General features: G+C 42.8%; 1 protein-coding gene across 2 annotated transcripts in view; it reads right to left on the bottom strand.

The window, feature by feature from the left end:
- Positions 1-14,122, bottom strand: part of ARHGAP6 (Rho GTPase activating protein 6) — a 188,227-nt gene extending 174,105 nt beyond the window's left edge. Inside the window, exon 1 of one of the 2 annotated variants that reach the window (XM_077927510.1) lies at positions 13,036-14,122. In XM_077927510.1, the coding sequence (XP_077783636.1) occupies positions 13,036-13,593 (558 nt within the window). In that variant the 5' untranslated portion in view covers positions 13,594-14,122. The remainder of the gene's footprint in view (positions 1-13,035) is intronic. The other variant, XM_077927511.1, reaches the window with a different exon arrangement.
- Positions 14,123-22,978: the final 8,856 nt, after the last annotated feature.

Raw genomic sequence — 22,978 nt, 5'->3', positions numbered from 1 at the left:
AATGCCAATTAAGGGAGAGGTGGGGACTACACAGAGCTGCTGATTTTCATCAGTGTTCAAAACAAATCACATGTATTAATTACCAGCTGACAGCTAAGTTTCCATAAAGGGAAACAATAAGATGCCTCGGACAAGAAATGTGTATTTTCTATGGTCCGAATAGCTTTTTCTTGGCTTAACTTCACAGAGTTCCAACACCATTTCTCATCAATGGGAGTAGAATTAAATCAGTACTGATATCTTAGCACAGCCTTCACCAATCTGGTGCCTTCCAGATGTTTTGGACTACAACTCCAATCAGCTGCAGCCAACACTTGCTAGAGGGCACCAAGTTTATGAAGGCTATCTTAGTAGCATATACTGTACTACTTCCTGCCATACATAAAACTTCCTCTTCCCCACCCTTGCGTCTCACTATCCAGATTGCTCTGAAAGGGGTACTCACATAGCTTGTGAGGACTTCTGTATCCAGTGCAGCCATTTGAGGCTGTGGTGGTGGTGGTGCAGAGTGCTTTCCATCAGCTTCAGATGGTGGCCCAGCTACACTCCTACCTGGAAAAGAATAGCCTAATGTCTGCTGTCTACACTCTGTTGACCTCTAGATTGAATGACTGCAACATGCTATATGTAGGGTTGCCTTTGAAGACACTTTGGAAACTGCAGCTGGTGCCAGGCAGCTGACTGGGGCAGGACTGTCTGAGCACATAACACCAATTATGACATGACTGCACTGGCTAACAATTAGTTTTTGTGCTCAATTCAACATCTGTGGCCCTTTACCGTGTGCTCCCTTGCAAGGGAGGTGTGTAGAGGGGCAACAAAGGAGTTGGTCTTTTCAGTGCACTGTTGTGTTAAGAGATTTCAACATTCCCATCAAGAAGGCATCTAGCCTTACAGATCAGGTCTCCATGACAACCATGGGGCTATCCAAATACATCAGTGGCCCAAAACTATTTTGTCAGTTTTGGAGACCAAGCAGGTTAGATCTATTAAAGACATTAAAGGGAGTAGATGGTACTCAGCCTATTGTCATAGACAGACCATTCCTTGGTGAAGGTTGACATTGTTGTGGTGCAAAGGTGGTGAACCTATTGGAGACCTATGAAATTCAAAGGATTCCTGAAGGCTCTGGATAAAATCCTGCCAGGGCTCCAGTCCTGTTCCTATCAGGGCTCTAGTCTTGCAGTGGAATGGCAAGAGGCATAAGACAATTGGTGTGATCACACCATAGTGCAAGTGGAAAAAATCTTGAAGAGAACCTGATCTAAGATGGGTGAGAGCAGTGCTTTTTTTCTGGGGGGACGCATACCCCTAAACATTTTGGGAATCTAACGGGAAAATAAACTTTAAAAAATTAAATTGTTAGTTTCTTCTCTAGCACGGTGAATCATCAGTTCCATTGCTACCCCCGATGGTGGCCTCATTTCCTGTCATGGTGTTTCCTGAGTCTCATACGGAAGCGAGAGTTTAATGTGTGAAGTAGGAGTTGGAATCTAGCACGGTGATCTGTCAGTTTTGTTGTTACCACCTCTGATGGCAGCTTTATTTCCTTCCCCAGTGATTTTCTTGAGTCAAAATGAGAGCACCCCTAAACATTTTTAGGGGGAAAAAACACTGGGTGATTATATTATTTGAATCTACCATCTAGTGGTGAATAAAGGTTACTACTTCTCCACTGAGTAGCTGTCCAACAGAGCTGTTCCAAATTGTAAATAGGCTTATTACACCTGGCAGTGGGGAAGATTAAGTGAGTTATCAGAAGACTGCTGTGATACTTCTATGAAGCACTTTGAGGATAAAATTATTCAGATTCATATAGAATTAGAAACTGCAGTTACAACAAATTCTGAGAAGATATCCCAGGTCTTATTTTTTGATGTGTTTGTTATCATGGCCTGAAACACCACGGGCCCCTGAGAACAGGGAGAGTACTATCCTGCCTGTTCTCCTTGACCTCTTCATGGATTTTGATACCATGGGCCACAGTATCATATTGGAATAAAGAGATGGGGACTGGGGACATGGCTTTACTGAAGTTCCACTCCTAGTTGCAGGATTGAGTCCCATGGGTTACAAAAGGTAGCGGAGAAATCTCAACAGCATCACAGTTGAGCTGTAGCATGTTCCATTTTGTTACCCATTTTTTCTACACATATATGAAGCAGTGGGAAGACATCATCAGGAGATTTGGATTAAGGTGTCATCAGAATGCTGCTATCACTCTGTTTCCTCATTTGCATCTCAATCAAGGTGTCTGGAGGTGGCAATAGGCTGAATGAGAGCCAATAAATTCAATTTTAATCCAGATAGATGGTGGTACTATGTGTGTTTGGTGTATGAAACTTGTCCAGAATAGGGTAGTGCTCCCCTGGAAAAATCAACAGGAAATAACTTGTTGGTGATTCCATCACCTCCAGAGGGCCTTTTTTGTGGTTCCCACACTCTCTGCCTTCTGATATTTGCCTGGCCCAATTCTGGGGACTGTCAGAAAACACAAGGCTATATATTTTGACTCAGGCATTTGGGAATGTGAAATTCTTGCTTACTTTCTGCATGTAATGTTATCAGTTGATTTCTATTTTAAGTGTTTATTATCTTTTGTAAGTTTATTGTTTTAATTGTGGTCCTTGGTAAGTAGCAGGCAATTCCTATGAAAAATGAATGTTATTCTGCTTCCCCCTGTTCACAAAACAATAATCCTTTAGGGTAGGTGGTAAAAGAGACAATAGACTGCAGCAAAGAAAAGCAGAATTCAGCTCCACTTACTGAGGCATGCCTTTTGAGGTTAAAATTAGACCTCACATTGCTTAATATGCCGACATGTGAACAAAAAGATAGCTTCTGCCATCACATCTAGTTTGGCCTTAAAAACAAAGATTAATCTATTTTTCTTAGCAATAAAAGATAACCAGGCAGAATTTAAGACTTTATTAAGCACTGCTGTAAAGAAACATGACTCATAATATGGCTGTCATTGAGGCCCGCTTAATACACGACCAGGGTTAAGTAAACAAAGTTTGATCATGACTCTAAGCAGCAGTGTTCAGCTGAACTCAGTTACTGCCTGCACAAAAGGTCTAGCTGGATGAATATTCAAACAAGGCTTTCAACCTCATGATTGTTGGAATTGACTAAAGGAAATTCCTTAGGACCTCAGTAGTTCAGTTCTCCATGTTCTCCCTGGAAGAGATGTGCGAAACCAATGATAACAGAATCCAATGGAAGAAAACCACGGGGAAATGGAATTGAGCCAGACCAATACTGTCTAAAGAAGTCACCCTTTTTGGTTCCTGAAATTCATTTTGATTGTGCAGATAAAATAGAACAGATAGAATTCCACAGGATGTGATGCTAGTGTGTGAAAACAAGGATCCCCAGGCATGCACCACCAGATGGTGGAGACACCAGGAGCCATCCTGGTGCCCAGGCATCTTCACTTGGTCGCAAGTGGCTGACAGCCAGGTGCAAAACACACCTGGCACCAGGCGAATTTTGAACATTGCATCAAACCATGTAAACTTTACTAGGCATCCATCACCCCATAGCATCCTTGCTTCAGCATCCAGCTATTGCAGGACTTCAGATGTACAATTAAACTCTCAGGGAAAATAGCAAGTATACTATTAAAGCCACAAGAGTGAATGCGTATTTTCAAATGAGATTATGAAGTAGCAGCACAGCTGCTTGGATAAGATCCTTTGGTGCAGAGGAATGCCATCCACATTCAAAACTATCAAATATATCCTTCTTCCAAACAAGATGTTGTAATAAAAAGTTAAGTCTCTGAAAACACACATAGACAAAAGATCTACCACTAATGAGAATGTGGTTGAAACTGGGCAAAAAGATATATATATGATGAGAGAAAACTCTGTTCATAATTTAGCCAAGAAATGCCTTCAAAGTGAAATTTAAGAAGCCCTTTGGTGCTTGTTTTTAACCTGCAGGCAAACCAAGTATGGTTATTTCCTCTTCCCTTACATTCTGTAGGCTCCAGTCTTTCTAATGCTTACAATCCCTTTGACATTGATTATGCATCTTCTGAAAAACAGAGGAATAGTTTGGGTAGTATGCCAAACAATCAATTGTACCTAGGTTCCTATGGGAATCCAGCCCAAAAGTTTATTCTATAAATTAGATATAATACCTCCTATGGGAAGCAAATGACATAACAGAATGAAAAACATTTCCTGTTTGAGGAATATTTTTAGATTGTTCAGAGCGCCAGAGAACAAAAAGAAATATGAGCTGGGTAACTGCTCACCAAAGCAGCTCCAAGCAGGGCTGCACACACACTCACCATACATTTAAAGCACATGATTTCCACCAAATAATCCTGGGAACCATAGTTTTTTTTTAAAAAAAATAGAGTGCTGGCAATTGTAGGGGTAAACTACACTTACCAGTAACATTCTGGAGAAACAATGTGTTTTAACGGTCTAGATTGTAACTAGTGAAATGTTGCAAGTGTGCCATTTTGTTTTGTTTAAAAGATAATGCATTATACAATACAAAATCTAAGTGTAAGTAGTAAGAACAAACTAATAACTAAAACTAAGGAGTCAAATTACCTTGGCATTAGCAAAGTAGTACTGGAACCAGCACAACATTCAAGTAGCATTTGACATGGGCCTAGTTTAACTACCACTGGCAGAGTAAGGGGAGAAGTATCAGAGGGGAGAAGTATAACTATGCTTTGCCCATTAAGGTGAAAGGCTTTTCTTTATATTTCAGTGCATCCAGCTAGGCTATGTTCTGCTTTTCCGAACTATTACTTCCAAGCCAAACTTGAAAACAAAATAGTCTTCAGTCAATGGATCACCTACTGTGTAAGAAGAATTAACAATAAATGTTTCTAGCGGTTCCTGAACCAGATATTAAGAAATTCAGAGTTGCTTGCCAGATGGCAAACTTGGGAGCTTTCAGTTTAAATAGCAGAACAACAATCTGCTATCTTTATTTGAACACTTAATCACATTGGCAGATAATATTGTAATTCTCCTTGGGCCATGTACAACACAAGCATGCAAGATGTATCTGTAAGACAAGGACAATCCACTTGAAAACTGAACGTATCTTATTGCTGGCTCTTTCAAGAGTCTATTTACAGAATCATAACCAAGGAAAGGAGTGTATATGCAAAAGAACAGGTGCTGCTTTTGGAGGATAGCTCAAGTCTTTCTTGAAGGACAATAGCACACAATCAAGGTCACATGTAGCGTAGGCATGAAGCCTTGCTTGCATTTCTCTCACCACCTTTTCCAGAAAGATCGTTCAGGTTCACTCCAATATATCCTAACTGGGGCCGATGGGAATTGTAGTCCAAAACACCTTGAGGGGATTGGGTTGGTAAATGCAGCATTAAAAGGGTAGCCCCACAGGGTCGTAAATGAACTACCCTGAACAGGAAGTTCACTGTATTATTTTGCTCCATGGGTTTTACCTTCCATTTTGCACTTGCTTTCAATAGTACTCCCTGTGTTTATGAATACTTGTAGTTTCTATTTTGTTAATGTTGAAAATCAATTAAAAATATATTTTAAAAGTGGTTCTGAGGCTCTATCAGTTTTGTTATGCAACAAATATCTTCGTTTATAAGGGCATGAAGGCTGTGCATGAAAGCCCCATTCCCAGTATCCACATCCCCACAGGAGACTCTCACAAACTGAGTACAAAAGTTTGAAATGGCCTCAAAACTGCATCTAACTGATCCAGAATCCAATGTTATCAAGGGTCCAAATCCGACACTTCTAAGCACATTCATTCAAACACTCTTAGAAGCCCCATTCTTCTGCTCAACATGGAAAAGTCAAGGTAGCACATGCTGGATATGGATGTTTGGGGCAGGAGCAGTGCACATGCAGGACAAGAACTTTGGAGACAGGATATAAACTCTATAACCTCTGCACACTTACTCCACCCACACATTGCCTGAACACCCAAAACAGGTCCTGGGGTATCTTCCTATCAGGTTCACAATAATTTCCTTTGTGGGTTCCCCATGGATTCTGCAATGTACACAATGTACAACTGTCATGACTCCACAAGATGCAGAAAAAGTTGCTCTGCAGTATCACCCTTCTAATCATTATGAGGGACTTGTTTTGAAATCTGAGGACCATAAAAGCCTTTTGTGTAGATAGCTGGTCATAAAAATAACTTGCGAATAGGAACAGGTAAGGGTAAGGGTAGAATACCACAGGTAAGGAGACAATAATCAAGCAAAATTCTATCTATACTTCTATCTACGGTATATCTTTCTCCCTCAAACCATTTCCCACAGAAGTATGAATCCACTCCAGAGATTGACAGTCAATACATAAAGTCTGTGTTTTAATTTTACAGCAGTGCTCCTCACAATCTGTTTGTTCTTCAGCAATTGCTCAAAAAAGATTTTGAGCCTCGCCTGCCTTTCATCCAGCCAATGCTAGTTAATGAAAAGCAGAAAAACTGTCCTGAGAATACACATCTTGACAACTCAAAAACAATCTGTGGTCTATAGAAGCAGCAGGAGTTTCTAATGGCACACCTAAGGAAGACTGAAAACTTCATTTGAGGGATTTTTAGCTGGTCTGTTTCATATCATCCAAAGTGCCTATAAAATAGATGTGCAAGTAAACTTCTAGTAAATATCCTAAGGAAATCATGTTCCGCTCCAACTTAAGGGTATAACCAACACTGTATCTTACAGATGTTACAAGTCTGCAACTCCCATCAGTGCCAGACAGCATGGCCAATTATCAAGGATGGTGACAGTTGTAGCCTGCAACATCTGGGAGGCACTACGTTGGCTAACCCCAAAATAATAAGTCCAAATACTGTTGAGAAGATATTAAGGATTTCACCTTACCCACAGGTAAGTTTGCCTTTTTTATTTATTACATTTATATTACACATTTCCTCCATCCAAGGAGCTCATGGTGGCATCCATGGTTCTCTTCCTCCTTGTTTTATCATCACAAAAACCTTGTGAGGTAGTTTAGGCTGAGAGACAGCGACTGGCCCAAGGTCACCCAGTAAGTTTCATGGCTGAGCAGGAATTTAGCCCAGGTCCTAGTTCAACCACTACATCCTTTTCCTAAATACCCACCTCAGCCCCCCCCCCCAAAAAAATCCAAAGAAATTAAAAATCTTGCTGGCTTCATATCTTGTCCAGCCAAGGTGGCTTGTAGTAGTGTGTAGAGGAATCACTTTTACAGAGTGCTGACAGAGACAAAGTTTGTTCTGTATACAATGTTTACCATGTTTGTAAGGTCCTGAGAAGGGTTAAGCTTAAAATGTGAAGCACCCATTTCTGGCTGGTAGTTAGCTGCTACTTAGTTTTGTAAGAGGTATGGGAGAAGCTGGGTTCTTTTTATGCAGAGGAAGAAGAGTGTAAAATTTCACTTCTGGTTGGCTCAATGGATAGAAATTCTTGGTCACCCATTGGACAGAAAAAGTGGTTTGATGAGGAGAAAGAATTCTGTGCCACTCAAATCTTATTTGTCAAAGTGTAGGCATAATAGGTCAGTTCCGCCAATGTGTGAGAGTGTGACTGTCTGGGACTGCAGACCAGATGAAGAATCTGGGATGGTAGGCTGAAAGCAGATGGCAAGGCAATGGCAGTAGTCAAGTAGGAATTCCTCCACACACTTGGGTGAATCACCAGTAGTAAAAAGGAGAGGAAATTTTCTGCAAGTGGCAATTTGGTTTTGATGCATTAGCAAACTGTCAGCTGCTCTGGTGGACAAATTCCAGGTTCAGCAACCACCACGTTTAGATAGCAACACTCTTCATTGAACTTTGGTCAGAATTGTGCATGCAGCTAGTATCAGAAGTTCACGCACAACTACATCTCTGAAGTTCATCAATAACAATGCATAGCATGCTTGGAAGCAGGTGGATAGATTGTTAAGATCACAGACAACTGTAAGATTTGAAATACAGATCTGTTACAGCATTCATGCTTAAAGTCCTAACAAGCAGTTTGCATCCATCAGGGAAAGAAGCAGGGCAAGGGGGTGCAGCCATCACCTGTGCCAGGATTTTACATCAATTACCAAGAAACCATCTTAAGTAACATATATTGGATGTTCTAAACTGTAAGGCTGTGCAGTCTGTAAATGCATGTAGGATCTAGTCCTCCATTTTTCTGTCTTGTCTTAGAATAATTACAATCAATAATTTCACATTTAAACCCAATTGCCTTTGCCATTGTGTGTTCCTGCTACTGAAACTGTGCTGCGCCTATAAAATTTGATTGCTGCCTAATAAAAAATCTGACATGTGGATTAGAGAAGACAAACATCTACTAGTTTCTCTACTCATGAATAAAAGATTCAGCACCCTTTTGTATTGCCTATATAGCTACAAAACTTCCAATATGGTTTTGAAGCACCTAAATTCCATCCTCTTTGGGTCAGAGCTGATAACCAACCATCTCTTGCACATAAAACATAAAAACCTGCTTGGTTGCTAATGTGGCAACAACTAAGTCATGGGAGCTACAACTTCCTTTCTGTGAACTGGAAGTTGACAGAAGAGGAGTGGCAATACTGCATGATTTTACAACTCCAATATTATACAACTCATCTGAAAAGACTACTCATATGAGCAGCTCTTTGCAAAAGAAAAAAGGAGGCAGTGGTAGCTGATCACCTGTTCAGACTTGGTTCTGAAGTACTACTGATCAAGGCACTAACTAAGGTCATTTCCAGATGACCTGTTTAATAGGCATTCATCCTTATTTGTTTGTGAGGAAATTCAATGACATTGTGTAAAGAAAGTGTTATCCCACACTTTCCAGTGCATCTTACTGTCACTGGTCTTATCGTAACAAGTATGATTATTGGGGAAGCTGGTTTGTTTTGCAAGAGCTTCAAATAAGCTTTGACTGTGTGACAATAATCTGCCAGGATGTGACAATGTTGAAGCACCCTAAAAGTAGACAAATGTTTTATTTTTCTGCTTGCAAAGATTCTTCACTTACTACTGAATCTTACACTATGTGCCTGCAAAATAACTTACTTAAGAAAGCTACATCTAAACAGCTCACTTAAGAATGCTACACTGATGGCTCAGTCAGTAGAGCATGAGACCCTTAACCTCAGGGTTGTGGATTCAAGCCCCACATTGGGCAAAATGTTCCTGCATTGCAGTGGGTTGGACTAGATGACCCTCGTGGTCCCTTCCAACCCTACAATTCTATGATTCAAAAACCCAAGGAAGGCTGCTTATGGCTGCAATGTGTATGCAATTGCTTCACCCCCCATCACTGTACAGGCCAACAAAAAACTGGATCTATCACAGGGTAATGGGGTCATGTGAACATATTCCGAGTCTCTCCAATTTTAGCAGTGCTTACTTACATTCAAGTAATACTGTACTAGTAACTGTACTGCATTCAAAGCTAGTCATTTTTGCCTGGGAATGCTAGGTCTGCAGAGCTATTTCAATACCTGTATATATTTGTATACATCACAGCAGAGTTTGTGCCTGTTTCCTAAATCTCTGAATAAAATACAGTAACTTATCAACCTTATTGTGTTTGACTAAGTGTTACACTTATTTTTGCAACTATTTTTCATCCATATATAGTCAAAATTAGTTAGGAGGGATATTTGCACTCTTTCCACCCAGAAGAGGTGGGTTAGTGTATATGCACCCAAGAATTTTAAATGAACCTCTGCATACTTGTCAAAATGACAGAGTACACCACAGCTTCCTCAGTACGTAATAATATTGTACTACCACGTAGTTTACAAAAATGGCCTGAGTGAATACAGCAGAAATAATTAATCCTACCAGGGTCATGCATGCTTACAGTTAATCATTTGCGAGGAAAGTTTTATGTATGCATTACAACTATATATGGAATAAACCAAGGGTATAGCAATTGACCCTACAAACAGACAGCTTACTTTTCAATGTGAGCTTAAATAATTCTCTTCATTTGGAACATAAAAGTAGATACATATGAGGGGGGAACAACAACAAAAATTCTCTTTATGCTTTTTGAGGAATTGTATCCAGCCGCAGAAACTATGTTTGATTATATCCTCCTATTTATGCTTTGGTTTCCATAAGGCAGAAATATGGGTTTAGAAATGCATAAGAAAAAAAGTTACAATCCTTAGCCCAAATACCTTTATGTAGAAGCGCTTTTACCTATCTACATGGCTCAAAAATGCAGTGCCTTTCAATATATTTGGACCCCAGCAATGTACCATCCAAGGTATATCTCACACATTTTAACAATTGTCACACTCAAGGGGCTGTCGTCTACCATCTAGCAAGGTGATGGACATGGAGGGATGCATGTGCCATATTAAATCACTTCTTTTTCAGTCAATTACCCTGTAAGTTAGCACACCTGCTTCAGTTCCTCTAATACATATTACAGTTCCCAATTGATATAGATAGGATTAGTCCTCAGCCAACAACCATAGTTAACTACATGCGGAGCACTGTGAAAGCACAGCTCTATAGAGCGTTCAGAACAGCCTCATCTCCAGATCTTTTGCCAAGAGCCGAAACATTCTCATTAATGGAAGTCCGACAACAACCCATGTTCCTAATGTTACGATTATAATTCATATAGAAAAACCTAGAGTAGATGTATAGAAACTTAAACAATAATTGGGAAAGGAATCATGAGTTCAAAGTTTTCCACTACTTGAATTGATGTGTTCAGCACCAGGAAACTCTACATGTCCTAAGCACATTTTACAAACAGTGTTACATGGACTACTTGCCCTTCACAAGACTGGCAAATTTACTGAAGGACATGTCAAAATTATTCCCTTTTCTGTCTTTCCCATCCTCAGAGAAACCAGCCTACTACCGCTTACTGTTCTCTCACTACAGTGAGAACAGCACACAAGTTAAATAAAGAATAATGCTTGTAACACAATTACAACAGATGCACATTTTGCTTTGCATGTGTTGTCTATTCCTACTCTCTACCCGCAACACATCATAATATAAATGATATTAAATAACCAAACATAGCCAAGTATTGAAACAGATGACAATCAGTGAAGATGGTTGTCTATCAGTAACTTCAACTACATGGTTATACAAACACCCATTTTTGAAAACTGCCCTGTCACCTTTATGCCTCTTCAGACAGCAACCAATTCACACTTGAGTCTGTCTGAACAGGTTTGCAGCAAGTCATACATAAGGGATTCAGAGGGGCTATCTGCCCTTAGACAACTATAACAGTGCTATATGCACATTGTACGCTTGGTGAGATGGAATGGCGTGAAGATTTTTTTAATGTTCAAGCTTCTATAATTCAACTTTAATTATGAGCAACTGGCAGAGAACACATCCACTCTCTGAGTCATTGAAACATGTAACACAACCTAATGACCGGTGGGGGGGATAGTGGAACTGGCCACAATACAGGGCAACACATTGTTCCCAAATACTGACATATACACCACAGAAGTACTTAACACCACCTGTCTTTACCCAAGGAAATATAAGCAAGGCTTACTAGGATCCTACCCAGTATCATGGCTTGGTCTTGTGGAATGTGCAAATCTTCTGTATTAAAAAAATGAATGCTACCAAGCATGTTCTGAGCATCTTCCCCTCTTCAGTACAACCACTCCGATATATAAATGGGATTAGGACTCAAGCCACAGGGGAACATCCAGACATGCCACAGCCCCAGAATCTGTTGTTGTAAAATATTAAATTTAGAAACCTAAGACAAGGCACTTAAAGAAGACAGAAGGGAAAAGGGAAAGGTCTACACTTGGGGCTGATACCTAGGTTAGCGGTACAAGTAAGATATGCCTTAGTGAAGTGGTCCCCAATTAGCAAAGTACTGCAAACCACCTATTTTAAAAGCCAGGCTATGGAACCCCTACTTTTGCAAATGTTGATATCTCTAGGGTAGTTTTTTGTTATGTGAATGGTATATGTGCTGCCGAAGCAAGCACTTGTTATGTGAATGGTGACATAGATCCCCTGGGGTCCAGAGCCACCAACTGGCAACCACTGCCTTTCAGTGCTTTCCCAGACATTGTGGTGAGTTCATGGAAGAGAAAATTGGAAGCAGAAATTTCCCAATTCACAGTTCTTCAGCCCCCAATACTGTCCATGCTTGCCATTCCATAATCAGAGACACGAAGTGCAAGAAAAAGTGGTTAACTTGCAAAGAGAAGGCCCGAGGCTCCCCCAAACATAGCTGTCAACTCCTAGGGGCCAAGGTCCCTTTGTCACCCTCAGTGAAATATTTGAGAGGTCTGCCCCCCCCAAATGAGTGGGCATTGCCATTCAAATGGTGTGCGTATGCAATGTCTTGTGATCAATCATGTGGGGTGGGGCTTACCTGGACCCCCAATATTTTATTCAAGTTGGCACCCCTGCCCCCAAGCCACCACCCTGTGACCTGGACCCCCACCTTCTGTACTTAATTCAGTGGTGGGGGCAGCCAAGGCACTCTCGGCAAGTGGGCAGCCCCAGGGCTGAATAAAATATGGGGGGGGGCAGGTAAGCCCCGCCCTGCGTAATCGGTTACCTGATGCAGCACAAGCACACTATTTGACTGGCCTATCAACTTTAGGAGCGGATGTCGCTGTGGGTTATACCACAGAGCCTAGGACTTGCTGATCAGAAGGTCGGCGGTTCGAATCCCTGTGACGGGGTGAGCTCCCATTGCTCAGTCCCTGCTCCTGCCAACCTAACAGTTCGAAAGCACCTCAAAGTGCAAGTAGATTAATAGGTACCACTCGTTTCCATGCCCTGCTCTGGTTCGCCAGAGCCACATGACCCGGAAGCTGTATGCCGGCTCCCTCGGCCAATAAAGCGAGATGAGCGCCGCAACCCCAGAGTTGGTCACGACTGGACCTAATGGTCATGGGTCCCTTTACCTTTACCTATCAACTTTGGGAGGGGGCGGCCCCCTCAAATATTTTATTGGGGGGACCTCCGCCCCTAGGAGTTGGCTCCTACGGGCAGCCCAGACCCAGACCTTGGCCACCGGCCTGGAGACTTTAGAGGGAAGCTGCGGACCAAGTACAGCAAAGCCCAGTTGTCTACCTCGGATTTCCACACGACGTAGGCGGACGCATGGCTGCTGGGCAGCTGCTGGCCCTTCCTCTGCTGGAGCCACTTTCGGGGAGAGAAGAAGATGCTGTTGGCGCCGCCGCCGCCGCCTGGGGCGCTGCCGAGCGCCGAGGCGGACGGCGCGCGCGCCAGGAAAGGCAGCTCCCACGCGGTGTGCCTCTTGCCTCGAGGGCTCTCGTAGTCGAAGTGGAAGCTGCCCGACGGCGACTTGTCGAGCGGGGTGCTGGGCGTCGAGAGCGACGAGGCGCCCGGAGGAGTCGGCGGAACGGCCGGGCGCAGCAGAGCGCGCGAAGAGAAGGCCGCCAAGCACTCGGCCGAAGGGCTGCCCGCCGCCGCCGCCACCCTGGCCCGGGGAGCGCGGAGCGAGCCGTCGGCCGCCTCTTCCCCGCGGCCAATGACGGCCGGGTCCAGGCTGCGTGTCTGGCGGAGCCTCCGCTTGGAGAGGCTCTTCGGGGGGAAGGAGGGCGAGGCGCCGGGCGCCGGCGAAGACGAGCAGGAGAAGACGCTGTTGAGCAGGCTGTGCGCCGACATCCCGGCGGCCAGGCGGGAGGACTCCCCTCACAGCCCCAGGCGCCTCAAGGAGCTGCTGCCGCCGCCGCCGCCGCCCTCTCCTCCTCCTGGCCGCCGCGAGGGGCTGCTCCTTGCATGCTCGCGCTGAGGCGGCGGGAGAAGAGTTAGCGAGAGAGGAGGGAGGGGGGACGCCGCCGGGTTTTATTCCGGCGCTGCTGCTCTGGAGCCGGCGGGAGCTCACCCTTCCCTCCCTCAGGCACCTCGCCGGCACGAGAGGCGGCTGCTGCTGCTACTGCTGTCGCCTCAACAGGCGGCTCGCGCGCTTCCCTCCTGGCCCGTGTGGCTTCGGTGGCCGCGTGCTTGTCCTCCTGGCCCCGCTCCCGCCAAGTGAACTCGGCGCTTAGAGCCTAATTTGGCTGGAGGAGGATGCAGCGGGCGCGTCGCCCTCCTCGCTCCTTCTCTCGCTCTCTCTCCCCGCCGGCCCGGCCGGGGCCCCCACCTGAAAGGGAGGCTTGGCTCTCTCCGCACAAGCAGCCGCGCTCTGAGGCTGACCAGCCCCGCGCGTTGCGTTGCCCGCCTTCCCGGTTGCGCAATGGGCGCCGCTGCTTGGAATCTTTGGTCAGGTCGCTGTCCCACAGCTATTGGATTTCACAGCACGGTGCTGGTCGTTGTCGGAGCAGGGCTTGATCCGAAGGAGGAGTGCGTTGCAGGTGGCTGTTTTTACCTGCCCTCCTACTCCGCCCCCTTTTGCGTCTCCTCGGTGGCTTTTTTTATATATTGCAGAGGAAACGGGACGGTTCTTCTTCTTATGAGAATTGGAACCTGGGAGTTGCCCTGGTCTAAATGTGAATAAAGGAGGAGATGTCATTTGCAAATGCTCTCCATCCCTCTCTCCATTCTAGTAGTTTCCTGGCATCGTGGTCACCGGTATACCTAAAAGTCAGAAGTGGGGGAAGAATTCCTACTAGTCTAGAAGTCAAACCAAGCTCACAAGTTCTCTCCGATCTTGGGGTGCTTGCAGGGGGCTTAATTTCCAAACAGTTCATTTGCAACAGGGTTTTGTTTTGTTGCTTATCTGATCTTCCGTAGAAAGGGTAAATCCAGATTAAACGGAGCCCAAAAATAGCAGTTTGGCATTTTGATGCCAACAACATTGTATGGATTCTGTTTTTTAAAAAAACAAAATGCATGCAAGCACTGGAAGCAGTGATCTAGAAGCGTTCCTATTCACAGGTGTAAGAAAAGTACTTCCTACATAGTTAGAAACATCTTTGCCTATTTCTGGTGTTTAGAAGCTAAGCCCTAACACCCAAAATAGGTTCGTGACCAAAGTTGGCGAGTTGCACTTCAAACAGTGTTCGAAACTGAGAGATGAAAGCTAGCAGCTACATGGCACCTTAAACTTATGTTATGGGTGCAACAATGGAATGTCTAGGCACACTTTTTATAACGAATACAAAGCTGAAAATGAATGAACTGCAGCTGAAATTTTATGTTAAATTTTCACATGGTCTAGTCCTTCCCTTGCCCACCCCCCAAATATTCTTAAGAGGGTCTCTTCTCCAGTCTTCAGAGAGTGGCTGGAAGTGGGGAGGCAGAAGAGGGTCCTCCTTTTCTTCCACTCTGCAGTTTTAATCTGAAATCTTAGGTGCAGTACTGCGCCCAGAGCTCAGAAACTGCTTGCACTCATGAAATTTCCTGTCACAAAATGTGCCTAGAATAATGGGGGTTTCGAACACTGACTTCAAATGATTAGCTCTCTTTCAAAGTACCTTGAAAATTTGTACTTCCTGGATCTAGATTTGCCACTTGTTGCAACAATGTAAAAGCAAAATAGATTTTTAAATATCTATCTATCTATCTATCTATCTATCTATCTATCATCTATCTATATCTATCTATCTATATCTATCTCTTTTTTGCACTTTCTCCATGTCTCATGAAAAGTAACTTCATTTTTCCAACACTTAGGCTTTGGTGATTTTTCTCTATATTGTTACAAAAACATGACTGGCTGTATAAACTCCCAACATACGAGCCATAAAAAAATCGCTTGACACATTCCCTTCCTATTATGGGCTGCTTATAAAATACCATGGCAAGCATTCTTCTGTGTAGGCTATGTTGGATACTTTTGCTCTCTTGCTTACGATTACTGTATACATTTATTTAAACAACATGAGCCTCTGGGCTGAGTTCAGAACCCTTCGCTCTTTCCCATTCTATTGAAACCCAGTTGCGTAATACATGTGTAAGCCCCATAGCCACTTTTCTAAAAGATGAATTGCAAATACAAAGCCTGTTTATATAAACATGTTCACAGCAAAGGTTTTCTATCAAAGTTTATCCAAAGTATTTCCCATATGTTCCTCTCTGCAGGGAAAACCCCACATGTCTATTTATTCTGCCATTGTACTTCTGCACAGTGATTTTGAATTATCTGCAGAAAGAGGCATGCACTGTACCTCTTCCCAACAAATGACCAGGATGGTCAATGAGAAGTACTTCGACTGGATTGTGGAGTATCACCTTTGGATTGCATTGATTCCTTCCAGTTTCCCCTTCAAGCAGATAGGAGTACAGGCTGATAAGCTGACCCCCAGTGGGATGGCATCAGGGAAGTTGAAGTACCCACATGAGAGCAAAACAACTTAGAAAGATGCACAATTATAACTCTTAACATGTATCTTTGAGCTACTCCTCCCCTTGATAGTGAAGACAGAAGTTAGTTTAAAGACATTAACTGCTGGGCACATTTTTGGACAGAATCACAGATATAAGCAGAGGGAACTGTGAAGCAATTCCTCAATACCCAGGAGGTTGGATTGGACCAGCATCCCACCAGTACAGGCTGGACAGCTTGAAATTTTCATGCAGACAATCTGAACACACCTGATTAAGTTCTGGAGAGTCCTCATTAAGGACAGTCACTTCCCAATGTAGTTTCTCTCTTCCAAATCCACACAAATGTCTTAAGATTTCAGATACCTTTACAGCCTTTAGCAGATACAGGGGAAGCTCTGGGTTAGCAGAGGACCAAGTGGCAGGAGCATGTGGGAAGCAGCAGTTGCACCATAGTATGATGATGGTGGTGGTGATTTATATACCACTCTTTATCAAAAAATCACGGGGTGGTGGACAATATTAAGAACACATTTTATAATAAATTAATCATAACAACAGTCCCCCACCATACCTTTAGTGATGTTGGCCAGGTAGTGGGTTGCAAACATAGGGGCACTTCAAGTCTGTAGGGAGCAGAGCACCAGTCCTGGAAGTTGCAGTGTCATTAAGGTTCAGTGCCTCCCCCATTTCTCTACCATGCCTGGAAAGTGCAGGACCTCAATACCTTAAGGACCACCTGTCCCCATACAAACCGACCCAGATGCTGCGCTTGTAATCCAGGGCCCTTCTCTGTGTCTCCCCTCCCCAAGACATCCAGAGAGTGATGCCAAGAGAAAAGGCATTTTCTGTGGTGGCCCCCCGACTTTGGGATGCTCTCCCCAGAGAAGCTCACCTGGCGCCATCATTTCATGTCTTTAGGTGCCAGGCAAAAACATTCCTCTTTACCCAGGCTTTTAGCCATTAAATAATCTATGGCCTGTTAAAGCTGGTAGGGGGCTGATATTATGATATTATGATATTATGATTATTTATTATTATTCTGCTTTCTGTTATTAAGCTTTTTATTATGGATGCTCCGTAATGTGTTCTTAATGTTGTACACCACCCTGCGATCTTTTATAAAGGGTGGTATATAAATTGAAACAACAACTTTGAAGACACCCTGAAAGATCCCGAAGACCCCAAATACAAGCTGGAAACTTATCTGTATGCTGTCCTTGCGCCTTGCACAGAATTTCAGATGGTATGCAGTCCAGATGAAGTAGGCCACATCCACACTTAGCTTGTCCACTTCCTGCAGAACAGCTTTGGGAAAATCTTAACGCTGTAAAGATTTGTTTTCCAGTATTCTTGTCGAAACCAGGAGCTTATTCATATCACAGATACTATAAGGCTCGTATAGGGTAACAAGATTGTCCAGCAGTGAACGGAAATGAATGATGACCTATTTTCCCGCTTGCGCAACTGAGGAGGGTATAGCTATGAAAACAGCTTATGGAACAGCAAGGGTGTGTAGATGTTTCTGATCTAAATATATTTATTTAGATTTATAAATCACTTTCCGTAGGATATATCAAAGTGATTTCACAATAAATGACATCAAGGTGTCAGAAATAAGAGTGATCCACGCCAGCATAACTTACTGTCCATCTAATTCTGGGTTGTATATCAGTGACAGCTTTGCCTCAGTAACAATGATGATTCATGCCGCTGTACTGTGAATGGGACCATTTGTTGTTCTGTCAAGATACTGTAGGACATGTCATAATGCTGCATTGATGTGGCAGCTCTTTCACTCCATCCTGAATGTTTATTTGCCAGAAGAACAGCTTATAAGAGTGATTGTGAGGCCATTTCTTTGTCCGTTTATTTGCATTGACATAAATGCCAAGAGCAAACAAACTTTAGACAGCCATGTTTATCCATTAGATTAGAGAGAGAAAAAGTATAATGGCTGGTCCGAATAAAGCATACTGGCAAGGGAAGACTAAGTAGGGTCTAGCCTTCTCAACCTCGCTCACTTCAGAGATCCCTGGTGGACCTGCTGCCTGGCAGCACCAGGGAACATCAAAACTGAGGGCAAAAAAATATTGCCATGATAAACTTGGCACAGGGTTATTTCTGATTAAGTATGCAATTCTTACTGAATTTTATTTTATTGTGTAAATCTTTAGTAAGGTGCTCTGGGAGCCTTTGGGGACTATAAATAAAGGAAATATAATTTTGTGGCCTTTTGAAAGCCCATCAAGCTCCCCTAGGGCAAGAATAGAGTTGCAGACTTACCCAGGGATAGCTTTGCAGTGCTTGGCGTCAATAAAATAACCAAGATCAATGGCATGAGATCAGTGCCTCAGTACAGATACATACAGGCGTCAATAAAATAACCAAGATCAATGGCATGAGATCAGTGCCTCAGTACAGATACATACAGATCTGTGGAATTAGCTTCATGCTAAATGTCTAGGGCTGTGGTAGTAACTCCACTTACTAGAGAGGAGGACCCACTGAATTCAATAGGACTGAATTCAATTTGGACTGTCCTGTAGAATGCCACTGCTACCAGAAGTAAAAACGCATTGTAAATCCCACTGATTGCAGTGGGATTTACTTCAACGTAAGTGCACCTAAAATTGGTTTCAAAGCAGCAGGTAGTTACAATTTTAAAAACATGATCCCAAAGCTCTTTCAGTTCAGACCACTTGCATTTAAGATAATGTAGTTCCAATTTGAGTGAACCTTTTGTCATACAATGTATGTACTTTGTTGTGGTGGTGGTTTGGAATTTGTGGACAGTCCTCTTACACAGAATACCTTTTCTCCCAGCAACTACTGGCACATAACAATGGTTAAATGTTTGGGGATAGTGCAGTGTGATTTGAAAATACAGTTGCCATGGGGATTACAAACATTTTGCTGGTATATGTGCAGCTTTTGAAGCATATCAAAACTGTTCTACTGAAACCACAAAACGAGGGCAATAAAATCAAAGCACTTTATGCAGAAGTTTTGCCAAATATAGTTATTATATTGCATCACTTCTTATGCATCCTGTTTGAAAAACCATTTAGCATCATCCCAATCCTAGGCTTAGTTAGGCAGACAAAAGCTTATCTATGGGCTTAGATATGTCTAATTCTGCATTATGTAGCGTGAGGCAGCCACTTTAGGCAGCTGATTTGGGGTGTCCTAAGGAAACAATTCTTCAGTTAATTAATGTATCTTATTGGTGCTGGTGGTGTGTGTAGCATTTTTGAGTTTTTCTGCATCAGATACCAAAATAACTAGACTAGCCAAGGAAATGATAACTATGCAACTTGACTTTGGGGTTTTGCCTTTATTTATCAAATTAACCACTACGCTGTATTGTTTTTAATATTAGGTTGGAAGCTGCCCAGAGTGGCTGGGGAAACCCAGCCAGATGGGTGGGGTATAAATAAATAAATAAAATTAAATAAATAAATAATTTATTATTACTATTATTATTATTATAACTTTTTGCATTAAATTGATTTATTTAAAGTTCTCTAAATGGTTTACAAAGTTATAAACTATATAGCCTGTGGGGTGTAATCCATTGGTGCAGTCAGTGCTGCTCTCCTGCAGCCATTTTGTATTCTTAATGTAATTTTGCTATCTGCTAGCTCTCAGCCAGCAGCACATGAACTCAGACTCCACATGAGATGAACTCACAGTTTCTTTGTGTAACTACCAAGTAAAGTCTGCCTTTCAGGGATCAAATCGTGAACTGAAATGTGAGTAAAGTTTTTGTTACTTTACTCAGAAAGACTCTCATGTCTTTATTCTTTTAAGAGGGATCAAAAGGGGACACCAGGAAATAATCTTAACCAAGAGATTCAAACAAATCTTCAAACTAGCTTCCAGCTATATTGAGGGGAATTTGCTCTGCTACATCACTTACTAGCATGAGTGAAGGAAGGATAATACTTATTCAATATATTCTTTCCTACTATCCTTAGCATTCCCACATAACCAAGGCCAAGAGTACAAATAAAACTACATACCATCACTAAACACCCACAATAAACCATCAATAAACTACTGAACAGTGCAATATAAAACTGGTCAGGAAATCCCTGAACAAACAAGAGTTTAATAAGTATTCTGCTCGGTAATAGAACTTGCCGCTCTACCTCACATGGGCGCAGTCAGGATTTATTTTAGTGGGGGCAGGAATTATGTTGGGGGGGGGGAGCAGAACTGAGTTATCTGTGATGCAATTGGTCAGTTAGTTAAGTATTTTTATTTTTATTTTACTTCATGCTGTGAACACCTTCACCTGTCCTGGAACACTAAAGTTAACAATCCCATGGAGGAACAGCTGGGAGCACCATGGTCACTGCTGCTGATGTTCATAGAGTGGGCTCCTCTCATACTCAGCAGAGAACAGGATGGGGCCTGTGTGTGGATCCTGTATATGTTGGAGAAGCAACCTACTGATAACAACAACAACAACAACAACAACAAAAACAACAACAATAATATATATTATTTATACCCCGCCCATCTGGATGGGTTTCCCCAGCCACTCTGGGCGGCTTCCAACAAAGTATTAAAACAGTCTGTTAAACATTAAAAGCTTCCCTAAAGAGGGCTGCCTTCAGATGTCTTCTAAAAGTCTGGTAGTTGTTCTTCTCTTTGACATCTGGTGGAAGGGCGTTCCACAGGGCGGGCGCCACTACCGAGAAGGCCCTCTGCCTGGTTCCCTGTAACTTGGCTTCTCGCAGTGAGGGAACCGCCAGAAGGCCCTCGGCGCTGGACTTCAGTGTCCGGACAGAACGATGGGGGTGGAGACACTCCTTCAGGTATACTGGACCGAGGCCGTTTAGGGCTTTAAAGGTCAGCACCAACACTTTGAATTGTGCTCTGAAATGTATAACAAAGTCAGCAGCTGGAATTCCAGTTCCTGGATGCATTATAGATGTATAGTCTTCATCTTGGTTCAATGCCACCTTGCAGTTACTAAGCAATGACTATCAAACATAATCTAGCTAACTTGCATAGTTTCCCCAGAGGAGAGAATGTGGCAAAAGTTTATCATTCGATGCAGAATTTTTAGCATCTTCTGTGTAGAATTTACCTCTGAAAATTTACCTTATTTTTTGAACATTTTAGCCCAACTTGTAGAAATCAGAACCATACTGGAGTAACGTGACTCCAAAATAATTGACAAGACCCAAGGGCTACATACTACTTGGGAGAATTCCAGATAGGTCTATTATTACTGATCTTGTAGGAAGATAGACGTTTGTTTTCACAGATGTACTTTTCAGCATCCCAGTTTGACGTTCATTGTTGTTGGAAAGGAAACATTAAAAACACTGAAAATAGAAAAAGTGCCAGAAGTAACATGACTTAGAGAACAGCAACCCCTGCGTTGAGCCTCTTTGGCAGCGTGTAACAGATGAGGCTGTGGCTGACTAAAAGAGTTTATTATTAATTTGCTATTATTATTGTTGTGTGCGTTTCCTTTGACCTAGCTGATGCTGAAAATCGTGTCAGAAAAATAAAGCCACCTCAGTGGGGAATGGGGACCCTGACTCAACCTTTAACTAGGGAAGCCTGAGTTTATATTTTTACATGTGGCTTTCTGTCAAAGCACATTTTAAATCTACCAGTACTTTCCCAGGCATTACTCCTATCAGTAAATTCCTACACAGAAATAACTATTCTAAGGGGCGTCCAGGGCTCAGATGTTAATATTTCCTTTTTGTGAGACTTTGTGAAGCAGATTAAGTATATTGTCATAAAAATATTATCTCTCGGGGAAAAGAAAACTTGAACGCATTCAACTCTCCTACCTAGATAGTCAAGAAATCAACCACTATCTATTTGCACTGGAAAGGCAATGTGCCAAGTCCACAAGGAAATGTCCATAGGCATGGCTGTAGTATTGTAATATCCATTATTGTCTCCAATATTGATATCAATGTCCAATCCCTCTCTCAAGGCCTGCACATTTACAAAAAATCCCAGAGACCCTCTGGTGACCCAAACTATATATAATGCTAAGTTGTGTCATTCTCCCCACCTAGTGTTTTCGTTAAACACTTCCTCAATCATGGAGGATGTCATTTGAAGCAGAAAACATATGACTTCCCCAGTTATAAGGGTCAGATAGCAGGTGATGGAAAGATCTCTATCTATGGAGTAGGTATACAGTTCTGAGCTATATGGACAAGTGGTCTAATCTAGTATAATACACCTTCCTTGTGTTCCTAAGGGCCAAACTGGATACAAGGTTAATATGAAATTAATATGCACTTTTTATTTTTCTAAATAGCAGGCACAGGGAAGTCTCTGCTTTGTGGTATTTGGGGAGGGTCCTCTTCAGGGTCCAAGCAAAAAGTGAATTCTGCAATTGTTTGTGTGTGTGTGTAGAATAAGTAACATTATTAGAGGCTTTAAGGGGAAGATTGGGGCGTATTGTTTGCACAAAAGTGAATAAGGGAGGCACTGTGGTCTAAACCACTGAGCCTCTTGGGCTTGCCAATCAGAAGGTCGGTGGTTCGAATCCCCACGACAGGGTGAGCTCCCGTTGCTCAGTCCCAGCTCCTGCCAACCTAGCAGTTCAAAAGCACGCCAAAAGTACAAAGTAGATAAATAGGTACCTCTCCGGTGGGAAAGTAAACGGCATTTCCGTGTGCTGCTTTGCTTTCGCCAGAAGTGGCTCAGTCATGCTGGCCACATGACCCAGAAAAACTGTCTGCGGAGAAACGCCGGCTCCCTCAGCCTGTAAAGTGAGATGGGTGCCACAACCCCA

The sequence above is a fragment of the Podarcis muralis genome, chromosome 4 (assembly GCF_964188315.1).
Source record: "Podarcis muralis chromosome 4, rPodMur119.hap1.1, whole genome shotgun sequence".
Classification (NCBI taxonomy): domain Eukaryota; kingdom Metazoa; phylum Chordata; class Lepidosauria; order Squamata; family Lacertidae; genus Podarcis; species Podarcis muralis.
This window is presented reverse-complemented; position numbering and strand designations above follow the sequence as displayed.